The 17,087-nt window shown below is 42.9% G+C and overlaps 1 protein-coding gene across 1 annotated transcript; it reads right to left on the bottom strand.

Annotated features, from left to right (window-relative positions):
• Positions 1-15,332: 15,332 nt before the first annotated feature.
• Positions 15,333-16,562, bottom strand: LOC126983139 (uncharacterized). Its single transcript, XM_050835637.1, has 2 exons — positions 15,909-16,562; positions 15,333-15,581 (listed from the first exon to the last, which is right to left on the bottom strand). Exons 1-2 carry the CDS (start codon positions 16,451-16,453, stop codon positions 15,464-15,466), a joined length of 663 nt encoding a protein of 220 aa, XP_050691594.1. The 5' UTR covers positions 16,454-16,562; the 3' UTR covers positions 15,333-15,463.
• Between the last annotated feature and the right edge of the window lie 525 nt (positions 16,563-17,087).

Here is a 17,087-nt window from a genome sequence, read left to right as displayed (position 1 = left end):
AGGAGATCCGGTGTCATGAGATGCAGAGAGCATTTGAGTTGTTATAACTATGCTGGTGAAAGGCTGGACTACACTCATATGGCACTGTAGGTAGGTGGCACTCTCTGGCTCAGTGTTAAGGAATCAGACGGTGTCATGTGCTGCAGAGAGTATCGGAGGTGTTATAGCTATGCTAGTAAAAGGCTGGACTGCACAAATCTAACTCTGTAGGAAGGAGAAGGTTGAGGAAGGTGGGACTCTCAAGCTCAGTGCCAGGAAATTAGAAGGTGGCATGTGCTGCTGAGAGGCTTGGAGGTGTTATAACTATGCTAATGAAAGGCTCGACTACACTAATCTGACCCTGTAGGTGTTGAAATTATCAACACCGTGGCTAAGATCTGGATGTGGGTAGAGGGTAGAGACAGGCTGGTGGCGGCTTGGTCTCGCTCTTCTTGCTAAGACGTGTTTATTTTCAACGACAGGAACTTGTACAGACAAAACCCGAAAAAGGCAAATATATACCTATCTCAATTCAACTAAGAATACAAACTTGATTTACAAAAACTAAATTAAATTAATTATAATAAAGGAAAATAATGGATTCAGTAATTTCAGCTTTAACTGCTGGATTTTAAAAAAAATATGTGGAGGAGTAATTAAGGAAACTGTACTTTCATGGGAGACTTAAATAACTTCTTCACTAACTTCAACATACTCCCCACCATAGGAGTCTAGCACTCCTATTACATATGACAACTGTATTCCTGAGTATAAAGCATCAACCTTAAATTATTCATACATATCACTTGGGAAATACAATTCACAGCCTCAGAAACTAGTCCGTCAACTTGAACTTCAACTGAAGTTACAAATCAAGTTTTCTAGGAGCTTTAACAGACCTACCAGAGCAAGCAACAAAAGTTTTGGCATCATCTGAGTACATTACTGAAGGTAGCCCTCTCCGTGCAATGAATCTGCGTAGGGCAAGCATGCAATCCTCAACACTCATAGAGTCAGTGAGCTCTAAATGTATAGTTCTGACAACAGCACAGGTGAAAGGCAAAATGTAAAATTTCTTAGAAGGAAAATCAGAGCAAAACAGAGGGCCAGCAAAATCCAGGCCCATTCACTGTAAATGGTGGAGCAGCTTTACCTCTCAGTTCTGGTAGTGGGGCTACTGGCTGGCTACAAGCTCTGGAGTCATGTCTCTGGCATCTTACACATTCCTTGATCACAGTCTTAGCAATTCTTCTAATTCCTATAATCCAGAAACTTTCTCTCAAGGTAGATACAATGGTAGAAACACCTGCATGTTTGAGAAAAAGATGGTGAAACTTGACCAGTAGCTTTGCTAGGTGACATTTTGGAATTATTATTGGATGTTTACAGTCAAAGCTCAATTCAGCATTTTCCAGTCTACCTCCGATTCTCAATAAACCTTTATCATTTAGAAAGGGATTTAGATTAATCAACTTTGACCCCTTAAGAAGAGGCTTGTCACTTAGCAGAGCCTTAATCTCATGAGGAAACATATATCTCTGTACCTGATAAAACATCTTTACCTTAGCATCATCCAACTCCTTGGCTGAAAATGGACCAGAAATCTTACTATTAGGTGTTATACAATTATGTGTATACCTCAACACCCAAGCAACAACACGTTGTGCTTTATTAAAGTCACCCCACCTCTCAAACTCAAGCACAGGTGGAGTAGGGTGAACAGTTACACATGCTGGAGCCTCAGTAGTCTTGTACTCCTCATTTGTACAAATTGATTATGTTTCCTTTATACTGATACTAAGAGGTTCAGCTAGCCAAGATGGTCCACACATCCACAATTTACTTGATACAATCTGATCACCTAAGACACCTCTATAACCTAAATCAGCTGGATTCTCATGTCCAGGGCAGTGATGCCAAGAACTTGGTGGAGTTAAGCTTTGAGTTTCTGTGACTCTGCAACAAACATTTTCCACTTCACAGGGTCACCCTTGATCCAAGCTAGAGTTATCTATGAATCAGTCCAGCAAAATACCTTGGCATTCATGTTTAGATGGAGGGCATGCTTCACAAAGCATACTAATCTAGCACACAATAAAGCCCCCATCAGCTCCAATCTGGGCAGAGTTGTGGTCTTAATAGGTGCCACTCTAGACTTTGAAGTGACTAATGCAACCCTGTAGGCACCATCTGGTAAGCAGGTACAGATATATACACAGGCACCGTAACCTTTCTCTGAAGCATCTCCAAAGGCATGGAGCTCTACAACAGTAAGGCTATTCCATTTAAGAAAAGGAAAATAACATCTGTCCATCTTCCAATCCCTGAGAGATGCTGCACTCAGGACCCATCTTTCAAAGTTATGCTTCACATCCTGAGGCAATGTATCATCCCACTGAAGACCCAGCCTCCAAATATTTTGAAAAAAGTATTTTGCCAAACATCACAAAAGAATTGATAAGACCTAGAGGGTCAAAGATCTTGGCAATCAAGCTCAGCATGCTTCTTTTGGTATATGTCAACTCAGTCTGGGTGTTCAATTCTAATCCTTCAAAAGAAAACTTATCAGAAGTGTTACACCACAGTAAGCCTAACTTTAGTACCTTCTTCTCCATGTACTTGATCAACTTTATCCTGAAACATGGAAGCTACTAATTTACTGTTTGAACCCCACTTAGTCAGATGCATGCCAGCATGTGCCAAAGCCTCACAAGCCTCTCTAAATTTGCAGGCAGCTTCCTCCACACTGTCAGCACCACTCAGCCAGTTATCTACATACATATCCTCTTTCAGTTCTTGTATTACTTCAGTACTTGGATACTCCTCAACAAGAAACGGTGTTCATCTCTGTCTCGTCATAGACTTCACAATCTCTTGACGGGAAACGGGGCGCGGGGCCGATTCGCAGGGGGCCGATTTTCAAAAATTTAAAATTTAAATATTTTCAAAACCAAAGCAGCTAGCGACCTGAAACTAAAACAGGCACCTCCCTTAGGCATATATGAGTCTCCATGAGCAGCGGTATCAAAAAATTCAAAGTCGTTCCCTAATAAAATCCCGATTCATTGTTTTTTATATAAGTATAACAAAACTTAAAAAGGCTATAAAATCCTCAGATTTTACGCTAGATGCACAAACATCACCAAATGCAGAGATAATCACTTATATTATCAGAATCAATAGCAATATTTAGCATATCTTATAAGTTTTTGCCCGAAATAGCTACTTATTTTTTTTTTTATTTAGTGCAATTTTTTACGTAAGTTTTTAACATCTAATAAATCACTTAATTTTCACATTAGAAACTTAATACTTGAGGAAAGCATGCAGAAACATCTTAATTTTACTCAACAAAGAAAAATATTCAGTTTTCTATCTACAATACAAACTTAGTTTTGTTTAATTCAGATGTCACTATTGCCGCAGCACGTCTTGCCGGCTATCTGGCCCTCGTCCTGAACAATCACTTTAGCCTTTTGGCCTATGACTTGGGCCCCGGTCAGTTTCCTGGACTTGTACACGTCCCTGTTCCTCGCCGTCTCCTTCCTGCCCTCCTCGATACTGCTCCTCTTCCTGCCGGTCGGCTGCTTCAAGGCCTTGTTCTTCCTCGCTTCTGAGGTCACGTCCTTGGAGAAATTAGCACCGAAACAGTTGAAGAGGGACCTGCTGATGTGCGGCAAGATGGTGTTGGCCAGGTTGTGCCCCTCCTGGCACCTGTACCCCTGCAAGGTCGGGTCTGAGGCCGCCAGGAACTCCAGGAGGTGCCTGAACCCGTCCCTGTGGCGCATGGCAGGAGAGGAACCTCAACCTGCGCTCCTTCTTGTCCTCCCTGCACATCAGGGAGTCCCACAGCGACATCCCGAAGGACGCCATGTGGGCCATTGGGAGAGATGGCCGCTTCAGGACCGCCCGGCCCGTCTCCAGCTCTCCCCTGTCGACCAGCTCGACCAGGGCGTCGAACATCACAGAGGGCGGGTCGCCCCTCTCGAGCTCCACGGTAATCTTCATCTCCTCCTGCTGGGCAAGCTCCTGCTTGCAGCACTCGGCCACAGAGGAGTTGGCCTGGACCTTCCTGGCCAGGTAGCCGGCGTAGTTGCCGACCGCGGCGAGGAGCAACTCGTCCGTCGGCGGGTCCGGCTGGTCGTCGGCCAGCTCCCTGGCAAGCTGGGCCAAGATCACCTCGTCGTCCTCCTTCTCCTCTGCCTTGGCCCGGTCCAGGTCGGCCTGCACGTCCCCGGGGAAGAACCCGACGAGCTTCAGCAAATGCAGGCGCTGGGCCAACCTGTTGCTCACCATGAAGTTCTGCACGGGTCAGAGTTGGCCTTCCCCATGCACACATACTCGACCCCGTAGGACGTAGTGAACAGCCCCCTCACTACCACACTGCACTGAACACACCACTGCACTGCACACAACACTGAGTCACTGCACTGATGGCGTAGTACGGCTCCTCCACAGTTTACTCCACGGGGTCGCGGCGTCCTCATATCTTGTGTCTCCTCCGTCACTTCCACTCGATCCACTGCCTTCTGTGTCTTCTTGTATCGTCCTCTGGATCCTTGCAGTTGTGGGGAAGGGTACAGAGACGATGAATAACTGTAGGTCCTTTACTTGGAGAGTAAACAGAGGCAGGACAGCGATAATCCTTTACAGAGGGGAAGTGCCCAGCTGACTGCGTGCCTAAGGCGAGTTAGGCGACGCGGGAACTGAGCTGAGTTGCCATGTAGGCACTAACTAAACGTACATTTCTTGTTTCCTAATACGTAAAACTGTGGACTTCACTATCCTACAGTTATCATTCATTTTACGTAAAGATTTCAACCTAAAGTTACGCAAATTTGCCATTTTTTACACAACGTTTTCAAAGTGCACGCATGGTGCTATTTTATATAAGTTACCTTGAATCCTCGACCAAATCACTCTAGAGACACTCCTGCCTGCTTGTATACACTAAAACTTGAAGATTTCGTCCTGTTTCCACTTAAATTCGGAGTAAGAACGCAGAGTGTGTTTGAGTTGTCGCAGTGAAAGTCGCCATAACAATCGGCCCCTTACGCGAAGCCAGCGCGCCAAGACTGAAGAGATTTCCCGTCAACTAGTTGTGAAGTCTATGGTCTCGTCTTTTCACACACAACTGTAGAAAGGCCTTGGTAACATCAGCAGTAAGAGCAATAGGCCATCTTCTAAACCTGATCATCACTTCTACTAAATCAGGGTTGAGTGAAGGACCCTTCAAGAGACAATCATTCAGTGAAATTTCATTATACCCACTGGCTGAAGCATCAAAGACAGGTCTCACCTTGGTACTGTTACTAGTTTCTTTAACCACAGGGCGGTGAGGCATATAAAAGGTAGGATTCTCACAGACTATCTCATTACTAGGGATTTCCTCAACAATACCTTCTTGCACATAGTCTTCAAAAACCTTGTAATATGCAGTTTTCAACTCAACATCTTTATCTAGTTTGGCATGTAACTTATATAGTCTCTTCATAGCAAGTTTCTCATTGTTGAGTAGGGCACTTTTCAAGGAGTCACTTTTCCAAGGTAATGACACTTCATATCTGCTTTTAGCATATGAAACATTCTGTGAAAACTCTTGCAAGGCAGCATCTGACTCAAACTTATGATCTGATTCCTTGGACTGTATCCCTATAGTCTCTAAGTCCCAAAACTTGCTTACATCATATTCAGACACTTTAGAAATACATACCATCTGTGGAGAGGTTGCTGGTACCTTAGAACTAGTGTCAGCATTCTAAGCCCCTGACAATACCCAGCCAAACAATGATCTTTGGGCCACTACGCCTCCCACTTGCACAGACTCATTAGACATTATGTATTTCCAGTAAGCATCCTGACCCACTAGTACATCTATATCCATATAGGAATCACTCTGATAGTCATCTGCAAGAGGCACAGGAAATTTTCATAGTATACCTACAGGCACAGTGGTTCTCACTAAGGGTTGGCATATCACTGGAATCTCTACAGCTGTTAACTTGTGTGGTGCATCACTGCAATCAAGAACCTTCAGATCAAACAGGTTTATGTTAGAGGAATTATTACCCCCAAATACTGAATAAGAAATGTGTTTGCTGGAGTTCCATGTGGGTTTGCATTTCTTAACAAGTCTACTACTGACATATGTCCTACTAGAGCCACTATCAAACAACAATTTGGCCCTATGAAGAACACCATTTGCTCCTGTAACTCTCACCTGAGCAGTTTGCAGTATAGTACATGTCTCCTTATTAACTGACATATTAGACAAGGAAATTCCAGCAAAATTAGTAGCCTGACTCTTACTTGCTTCTCCATTACTATTATTAGGTTCACTTCTACTAGTATCTATCTTGACACCACAAATGAGATGGTGGTGATAGCCTCTACATTTATGACACTTGGCATAGCACCCTCTAGCAATGTGTCCTTTCCCTAAGCACTTGAAACACATTCCAGCAGTCTTAATTCTTTCAACGCGTTCTTTTCCACTAAGTCTCTGGGTCTCAAAGCATCTCTCGGAAGCATGTTTCTTGTTGCAAAATCCACAAAGGAGCTTCTCACCTTCCATAGATGTGTGTAATGCAGCTGCGGATGATACCTTTCCCTTAGGCTCCCGCGTCTGCCAATTCTTCTTCTCTTCAGGGGAAGACAGACTCTCCCTCTTACCCGCGGTGACGTCCTTGAAGGCCTCTGATTTCTCGATGCTCTCAATTTCTTGTCGTAGAAACGTCAGAAGCCAGTCGAGGTCACTCTCATGTCCAACACCCTTGCGACCCCACTCCAGACGAATCTCATTGGGCAGACGGGACAGGTTAATGGGAGTTAGGAAGATTTCACACTGCTTGCCTGACACACCTAGGGCCTCTAAACCTCTGATGTGTGTCAGTATCTCATCTCTGAGACTCCAAAGTTGAGTCACATACTTGGGTCCCTTGGCCTTCCAAGGGACATGGCCACTCAAAAGGGACTGTACATGGGCAAATATAATTCTCTCAGGCCTATAATATCTCTCCTTCAGTAGATCACAAGCAATACTGTAATTAGCACTAGTATGTGAGAGACCTTGAGCTACTGATTTAGCTTCTCCTTCTAACAAAGACACCAGATAAGTAAACTTGCTTACAACTGGAATCTCTGTGTCATCTATGTGAGAGCTAAACTGATCCCAGAAGGACTGCCATTCTGTAACATCTTCTTTAAACTTTGGCAGTTCAAGCTTGGGTAACTTCACTTCAGGTGACTTGCCAGTTGTGTAAGTACTCCCAACATAACCTAACTCAATCTAACTGGCCTTCATTAGCTCTTGTAACTTCTCATTTGCACGTAGCCAATTCTCTTGACTGGCACGTCTGTAGCTGTCTGCATCATCTATGCACTGATCTAGGTTACCGTCGTCTACTAGAAGTTCAAGTTCAGCCTGTCTCTCATCTAAAGTGCTTAATCTACGGTCAAAGGTCTCTATGGCACTTCTCAACTCAAATTCACTGATGCTGGGTTTGTCTAGTAAGTCTTTTAAGGCTGTGGACTGTCTGGTAGCCCAGCCTCGAGCAGCCGCCCTTTTCTTTGTTGCTTCTTCCTTCCCTTCCCCCATTCTGACAGGTTATCTTAGCCACGATTACTCACAGGAAAGTCTTGAAGGCTCCACTTCCCGGGTCTGGGCACCAAATGTTGAAATTATCAACACCGTGGCTAAGATCTGGAGGTGAACGGAGGGTAGAGAAAGGGCTGGTGGCGGCTTGGTCTCGCTTTTCTTGCTGAATCGTGTTTATTTTCAACGACAGGAACTTGTACAGACAAAACTCGAGAAAGGCAAATATATACCTATCTCAGTTCAACTAAGAATACAAAACTTGATTTACAGAAAATAGATGAAATTAATTATAATAAAGGAAAATAATGGATTCAGTAATTTCAGCATAAACTTCTGGATTTATAAAAATATGTGTAGTAGTAATTAAAGAAACTGTACTTTTATGGGAAACTTAAATAACTTCTTCACTAACTTCAACAAACAGCACTAATGGGTGTGGGTGCTGAGAAGGGAAGGAAGGAAGGTGCTGGGAGGTGTTATGAAGGGGAGTGCTGCTGGCATCAACAGCACATAAAAGTGTGGCTGCTGAGAAGGGAAGGAAGGAAGGTGCTGGGAGCTGTTATGAGGGGGAGTGCTGCTGGCATCAACAGCACATAAGAGTGTGGCTGCTGAGAAGGGGAGGAAGGAAGGTGCTGGGAGGTGTTATGAGGAAGAGTGCTGCTGGCATAAACCAAGTTAACTTGGTCCAGGGCCAGATGATCCTTTCCCGAGGGTAATAAAGGAATGTAAAACTGAAATCAGTGGGCAGTTAGCTGAAATATTTAGGAAGTCACTAGAAACAGGGGTGGTGCCTGTTTCATGGAGGCAGGCACACGTTATTCCAATATTTAAGAAGGGAGACAAATCTTCTATGGAAAACTATAGGCCGATTAGTTTGACGCCATGCAGTTATAGGTAAAATGCTTGAGTCAATAATAGCTGATAGTATTAGGGACCATATTGACAGACAATTTAATTCACGACTCACAGCATGGGTTTATTAAAGGAAAGTCGTGCCTCACTAGTCTTTTATCCTTTTACAGTAGAGTATATGAGGCAGCTGTCAATGATGAGAGGTACGATGTAGTTTATCTTGATTTTAGTAAGGCCTTTGATTGGGTACCTCACCAGACACTGTTAAATAGTCAGGGCTCATGGAATAAGAGGGAAGGTATTTAATTGGATTAGGGCGTGGATTAGTGACAGGAAACAAGGGGTTACCATTAACGGTAAAAAAATCCGAATGGGGTAATGTTCCTTAAGGTTCAGTTTTAGGTCTGCTTTTATTCATTATCTACATCAATGACATAGACAATGGGATAACTAGTGACATAGGTAAATTTGCAGATGACACCAAAATAGGACGCACTATTAGGGCAGGGAGGATGCTAGAGCACTGCAAGAGGATTTCAACAAACTGTCAGCATGGTCAAAGAAATGGCAGATGAATTTTAACATCACCAAGTGTAGCGTACTTAGTGTAGGAACACGCAACCCATTACACGGGTAAAGTTTAGACTCCACAGCGATAGGCAGATCAGAGTGTGAAAGGGATTTGAGAGTGTTAGTGAACTCTGACCTAAAACTAAGGAAGCAATGTATTAGTGCAAGGAATAGGGCTAACAGGGTATTAGGCTTTATTAACAGGAGAGTAACCAACAGGAGTGCAGAGGTCAGACTCTATTTAGCGTTAGTTAGGCCACACTTAGATTATGCTGTCCAGTTTTGGTGCCCACACTACAGAATGGACATCAACTTGCTAGAATCAGTTCAGAGGACGATGACCAAGATGATTCAGGGGCTGAGGAGCCTCCCATATCAAGATAGGCTGAAACATCTCAACTTACATTCACTAGAAAGACGAAGAGTGGGGGGAGATCTGCTAGAAGTATTCAAATGGGTCAAGGGTTACAACAAAGGCGATATAAGTAAAGTACTGAGAATTAGCCAGCAGGATAGAACACGCAGTAATGGATTTAAATGAGAAAAGTATAAATTCAGGAAAGAAATAGGCAAGTATTGGTTTAGTAATAGGGTGGTGGGGGAATGGAATAGACTCAGCAATCACATAGTTAGTGCAGGGACGATAGCTTGTTTTAAGAGTAGACTGGATAGCTACATGGACGAGGATGACAGGTGGCAGTGAGGTGTGGGTGCAGTAAGGAGACAGGGTACTGGAGCGTACGCCCGTACCGAAGGTAAACGAGGATCAAGCCTCTACCTGTAACCCCTGAAACTACACCTCACCCATCGTGAGTAGTTTGGGGGGATTCTGGAGCTGCCCCGTGTATTCCACTCGGCCTCTTGCAGTTTCCCCATGTTCTTATGTTCTTATGAGGAGTGCTGCTAGCCTCAACAGCACTGAAGGGAGTGGCTGCTGAGAATGGAAGGAAGGAAGATGGTGGGAGGTGTTATGAGGGAGAGTGCTGCTAGCCTCAACAGCACTAAAAGGTGTGGCTGTTGAGAAGGGGAGGAAGGAAGGTACGTGAAGGAGGGTACAAGGATGAGTGAGTGCCTTTAGTCTCTGGCACAGGTGGGTATGGCAGTAAATACTGAGGGACTATTCTGCTGACGGCAGGAAGGGAGATAAAAGTTAAGAGGTTGTGGAGGTAAGCAGTAAGTAAAGTGGGTCAATAATAACCATTATAAGAGTTAAGAGGTGGAGTGCTATTAGTCTCTTTCTGGCACAAGTGAATAGAGAATAAGATTTCTTCTTTAGTACATCAAGGAAGGGAGGCAGCTCAAGGAAAAAAAAAACGTGTCAAAAAGAGGGGTAAGAATGGGGTGCCACTGATAACTCTGGTGTTGGTGGAGTTGTGAAGGAAGGTGCGTGATGAAAGTGAAAAGGCAGAGTGAAAGCTTGAGTCTGTCCCGCACAAGTGGGTGAAGTTGAAGACTCACAACTTTGGCATCGGTGGAGGTGGTGACGGTGCTGGTGGCCAAGATGGAGTCCAGGGTGGGTACTGAAGACCCCGGCAGACCCAGCGATAAAAAGCCAGTTGCAGGCCCACACTCGACCACCAGCGCGTTGATCACCTCCTGCGGGAAACATCATTGTCATCATCAACGACAACAATTCCAACCCTCCCCTCAGCCCATGTGGCACAGTAAAGGTGGTGAAGGGGACAGCTGCAAAACCTATCACCACCGCTAACATTCTCCTCACCCTTCTCACTTCAAATAGTCCTTAAGACCATATCTAGTCAAATTAATTGACGTGCCCCTGAGAAAACTAACACTCCAGCAATGACATACAATTGGAGAATAAGAATTTGTAACACTTTTCAACATGTCACTAAAAACAGGCACCAAACAGTTACAACTACACCTTCAATCATTAGGCACAACACGAGTCCACTCTGCAGGAAGGTGCTTCAGCCCCTCACCTGGTGCTGCCTGACACGGCCCTGGTGCAGGACTCGGTAGCAGGGTTGACAGATGTCCCGGTCATTACGAGGCCAGAGTTTTGTTCGAAACGGCCAGAAAAGGGCCAACCTTACTACACCATATAAGCAATATATTTGATCACATAATAAATACTTATCATGGACTTTTTCAGTGTACAATTATAAAGTGTACAGTAACAAGAGCCACCTCTGTTACTCAGTGTAACGGTGTACCGGGGGGCGTTTAAAGGGCGTTGATTAAGGCTTCAGCTTCCTTAAGGCGAATATATTCTTAGCCTATATGTACAAGGAGCGTCGGAGCGAGAGCGACTGCCGTTGTGTGTCAGTCGGACGACAAGTGTCTCCGCTGCCTCCACACCGTCCCCACAGCCTTCACTGGCCAAGTTCCCTCCTTGACTGACAACAGTTCTCCTCCTCTCCTCCCTCTTGCGCTCCCCCTCCCCTCCCCCTTCATTTAGGATCGGTTATTCCCCCTTACTCCTTCTCCTTTCTTTTTTCTCTTCAACTTCATAACTATCACTACTTCCTCCTCCCGCTCTCTCTCCTTCTACTCCCTCTCTATAATATCCTAATAACCCCTTTTCCCTCTCCTTCTCCAACTACGTAACTATCACTTCACCTCTTCCTCCTCCTTCGACCTTGTTTTCTAATTACCTCCTCCTCCTCCTCCTCCTCCTCCTCCTCGTTCCTTAGTTCCCTCCCACTCTCCTCTTTAACACTTGCTGCTCCTCCAACTACATAACTATCCATACCTAACCATCATTTCACTACTCCTTCCTCTTCCTCCTAGTTTCAATACCTTCCCCTCCTCCTCCTCCTCCTGTTCCTCCTTCCTAATAATTTAATAACTCTCCTCACCATTCTCAGACGTCAAATTCTCTTTGCAAATTAGCGTTGACAAGCGCTAAGTCGCTCCTCTGGCCAGGGAAGTGAAGGGGAAATCAAAACTGTAGTGGTAATAGGGATTAAGACGCCAGGATGCGAACGGACCGATTGTTTTCCCGCGCTGTGCTTGTATGGGCTATAAACGACCCCCGCAGAGGTGGACAGGGAGTGTGTCAGGGCTCTCGGGGTGCAGGCAACAGTCTGGCTACAGCTGCATCTTCTGGTGGATAAGAGGAGGTGGGAGTTACAGCATTGTGAAAGAGGAACAGGAGGAGGTAATGAAATTAGGTGGAGGAGGAGGAAGTGGAGGTAGTGAAGTGATTGTTCTGTATATTGAGAATGAGGAGAAGATAGAGTGGAGAGTTAAAAGGCATCATGAGAGGAACAGGAGGAGGAGGAGGAGGAGGAGGAGGAGGCGATAAAGAAACGAGGACGAAGAAATGCTAGCACGCTGGTTTTGTTTTCCCGCCTAGCTAATCAGTGACAATCTCGCGGTGATGGGAGGTCAGGCAAACGAACACCAATTTATATGTAAGCAAGCCACGTCGCCTGTAACTGGAATGTGTCTGAGGTCATTATTGATTTCACACAGTTGTTTTGGAGTGAAATTGCATAAAAAATCAAACTCGTCCTGTAATCATGTTTCTATTATCGGCACTGAACTGTTTGTCCTGCCTAACGTCACGATGTATTATGTAGTGCTGTAAACGTTGATTTTGAACGGCAAACACACACACACACTCTCTCTCTCTCTCTCTCTCTCTCTCTCTCTCTCTCTCTCTCTCTCTCTCTCTCTCTCTCTCTCTCTCTCTCTCTCTCTCTCTCTCTCTCTCTCTCTCTCTCAACTCAAAATAAAGTTCTAACGAATAGCAAAGAAATTGCAAATGAATTTAAGTTATTTTACAAGCATCGCTGATAATCTTGCACAAAATATACAAGAATCTCACTCATCGTTTGAAAGATACTTACCACCACCTGTACCATACTCATTTTATCTAACACCAACTACCTGTCATGAAATTAACTCTATAATCACTAATCTTAAGAAAAAAAGCACCTGGACATGATGATATAGATATCAGAGTTATTAAAGAATGTAAAGAAATAATCTCCCCATTTCTTGAAGTTATCATCAACAATTCATTTATAACAGGCTGCTTTCCAACTCAGATACAGATAGCTAAAGTAGTTCCAATCTTCAAGAAAGGTGATAATCACCAGTGCTCAAATATCGCCCAATCTCGATACTGTCATGTTTAAGTAAAATATTCGAGAAGCTAGTTGCTACCAGACTAATTAATATTCTAACAGTAAACTCAATTATCTCTGAACATCAGTTTGGATTCAACCCTAACTGTTCAACCGGACTGGCTACTCATCACCTAACACAAAGTATTTATAGTGCTTTAGACAACAAAATGTACCACTTAACAGTATTTTGTGACTTAACTAAGGCATCTGCTACTATTAATCATTCCGTCTTGTTAAAGAAGTTAAATACATATGGGATTAGGGGACCAGTATTCAAATGGTTCAATAGTTATCTTTCGTGAAGAAAACAATTCACGGTTATCAATGATAGAGCATCCATTTAAAACAGTATTAGTTGCGGAGTACCCCAAGGCTCAATATTGGGTTCACTATTGTTTCTAATCTATATTAATGATATAACTCTTTGTACTAAAAAGCTAAATTTCATACTTTTCGCGGACGATGCCAATATATTTCTTCAGGGACGAGACTTAATTAGCCTTCAAAATACTTTCAATACCGAACTACAGCATGTTATAAGTTGGTTAAAAAGTAATAAACTGGCACTCAATGTAAATAAAACCTCCTATATGCTATCTCATACCCACATGACCGCGAGTCAACCAATCAACATAAAAATAGATGATATATCACTAACTGAAGTACAGCAAACAAAATTTTTAGGAGTGATGTTAGATAACAGATTAAGATGGAGACCACACATTGAAGACACACAAAATAAAATTTATAAAATAATAGGAGTATTGTATAAAATCAGGAATCTATGTAATGCAGCTTGCCTTAAACAATTGTATTTATCATTAGCATACCCATACTGTTCAGCAATCTGGGGAGGGGCATGTAAAACCTATATCAACTCCTTGTTCATTGCTCAAAAGAAATTACTGAGTCATAACACATAGCAACAGATTTGCACACACACAACCAATTTTTAGGGACCTTAATGTATTAAAAATGGATGATATTATTGCTTACCAAACCTTATCATTTGTTTATAAATCTCTAAAGTTGTATAAAGTAGACAATGGATTTAAACTAAATACGCATACCATTCCAACAAGAAGAACAAATGACCTCATGATACCCATGTGTAAAACCTCTCATGTTCAACAAGGTATTCTTTATAGAGGAAGTAAAATATGGAATGATGTTTCACAGGAAATAAAACCACTACCCTTAAACTCTTTTAAAGTAAAAATAAAGGATAAACTAAAAAGTCACTACTGTCAATGATGGATACTGCTTAAATGTAATTACTAGTCACCATTTCCCTAATTTTACCAAATAAATACTATTAGCTAATAATGTATTAGGTATTAGAAACTGTTGTCATATTAATACATAATGAGTGTGTAGAGCTAGGAATGAGTGTGTGTATCTGTGTTTAATGAGCATGAATGAACATGGCTGTATATATGTGCAGGTTTTCAATTATAGTGTATAAGCTTGTGCTATGTAAATATTATGTATGTGTTCATATGTTTGTGTATGTTTGTGTGTGTGCATAATGCATCCAAGCAAAGGTTACTTCTCTTTTCGTGACTTCTGGTGTCGCTACTACTAGTACTTTTACTTCTTCAATTACTACCACTTCTACTACTACTTCTACGACTACTACTTCAATTACTTCTACGACTACTACTTCTACTACTTCTACGACTACTACTTCAATTACTTCTACGACTACTACTTCTACTATTTCTACGACTACTACTATGACTACTTCTACTACTACTATTTCTACTACTACTAATATTTCAACTACTACTACTACTACGACTACTACTACTACTACTACTAACTACTACTTCTACTACTGCTATTTCAACTACTACTATTTCAACTACTATTATTTCAACTACTACTACTACTACTAGTAATATTTCAGCTACTACTACTACTACTACTAATAATAATAATAATAATAATAATATTTCAACTACTAATACTATTTCAACTACTACTACTACAACTACTACTACTATTTCAACTACTACTACTATTTCAACTACTACTACTATTTCAACTACTACTACTATTTCAACTACTACTACTATTTCAACTACTACTATTATTTCAACTACTACTACTGTTTCAACTACTATTAGTACTACAACTACTACTACTACAACTACAACTACTAATACTATTTCAACTACTACTACTATTTCAACTTTTTTTTTTTTACTACTACGGGCCTCCATCTATTAGAGTTGCATTGTGAGCGGTACATTCTCTCATATCCTTTCACAAAGCAATTCATTGGCCCCACTCCGCCAATGACTGTGGCCGACAACCACCTTTATTTAATATTACAAACTTTACTAAACATTTTATTTTTAAGCTAACAGAGCTTGTGGTTGATACGACTATCAACCACCGTCGCCTCAAAGTCCAGGTCAGCAATGCGGGTGGTTTTGGGTGCAGGTGACCTGGTTCCTCTCAGGCAGACCAAGGCTGACCTCAGGAGGGAGAAGAACAGCCTGCATCTCATCCAGGCGACCACATTGCTTCTTGGCTGTTGTTTCTTATCTGCCAGTGTTTCAACTACTACTACTATTTCAACTACTACTACTATTTCAACTACTACTACTATTTCAACTACTACTACTATTTCAACTACTACTACTATTTCAACTACTACTACTACTGGTATTTCAACTACTACTACTATTTCAACTACTACTACTACTACAACTACTACTACTATTTCAACTACCACTACTATTTTAACTACTAGGGTTTTGGGTGCAGGTGACCTGGTTCCTCTCAGGCAGACCAAGGCTGACCTCAGGAGGGAGAAGGACAGCCTGCATCTCATCCAGGCGACCACACTGCTTCTTGGCTGTTGTTTCTTATCCGCCAGTGTTTCGGCGAGTCTTGCGTAGAAGCTCTGCGCCCTTGGTCCCATCCCTCCTGCCGTCGTGAATACTACCGGGGTGAAGGAGCCCTGGTCCACATTCTGTATTCTTTCTTCATATGCTCTGTTCTTCTCTTGTTCGTTTCTTCTGTGGGCTGCATCAAGGGTCAGGTCTCTGTGGCAATGGGCCATGGGATCAAAGATCCTTATGTCAAAATATGCCCTTTGTCCACGAGTCCAAAACCCTCTGGCGCTAACATCCACTCGTGCTTCGTTCGAAACATTAGCGGTGCGTCTGGCGAGGTGTTCGCCTTGCAGAGGGAGCAGCATGGGTTCCACAGTCACATCGTGGCAGACTTCTTTCAGCATCTGAGCTGTTACGTCTCTTACTTCATCATGTCTCATGCAGACGAAACCTCCTCTCTTGCATGTCATGGCATGATTTTGGTTGAAGGGTGAACCACAGTTACACATGTTTGGGAGCCCATCCACTGGCCATCCATACCTGAGGGCAAGGGCATCAGTAAATTCTTTTTTGTTTAAGTTGAAGCCTTTTGCCCTGATAGGTAGTGTGGTTAGCCAGTTTGAAGCGCCCACTTCCTGTGCAATATCTGTCCTCCTCCTTGTGTCTTCTGGGAGTTCTCTCATTAGGTCACTCAGAGTGTCTCTCTGTTTTCCTTCTCTGTTTATGGAGATTTCATTCCTTAGTGACCTAATATCTAGAGGGTTGTCTTCTCCCCTTTCATTTTGATTGGTAATATATCCGGTCAAGGAGGCTGTGATTCGGATTGAGTTCCCGAATTCAGACTCAGCCAGATTTTGCGGGTTGGTGATGCCGAGCCCACCCATTCTTGGCGGCAACTCCAGCAATCTTCTCTCCTGGTCACTGGGACATCTCCCATTTGCTATCGCCGGTATGAAGGTGTTTCTGATAGCATCTTCAGAGGTTTTAGGGTAATAATTCAGGAGATGTGGGCTCTCGAATTTCCAGGCACAAACTATTTTTTTCTAGGTAAAATGTGGTGCTTTTTCAAGTGGAGATAGTCTTTTTTTCCGGAAACTATTAGGAAAGGGGCTATTTCAATTTTCTTGATCAAGTCACAATCCT

Source organism: Eriocheir sinensis, chromosome 53, assembly GCF_024679095.1.
Source record: "Eriocheir sinensis breed Jianghai 21 chromosome 53, ASM2467909v1, whole genome shotgun sequence".
Classification (NCBI taxonomy): domain Eukaryota; kingdom Metazoa; phylum Arthropoda; class Malacostraca; order Decapoda; family Varunidae; genus Eriocheir; species Eriocheir sinensis.
The sequence above is the reverse complement of the archived record's forward strand: the minus strand, read 5'-3'. Positions and strand labels throughout refer to the sequence as shown.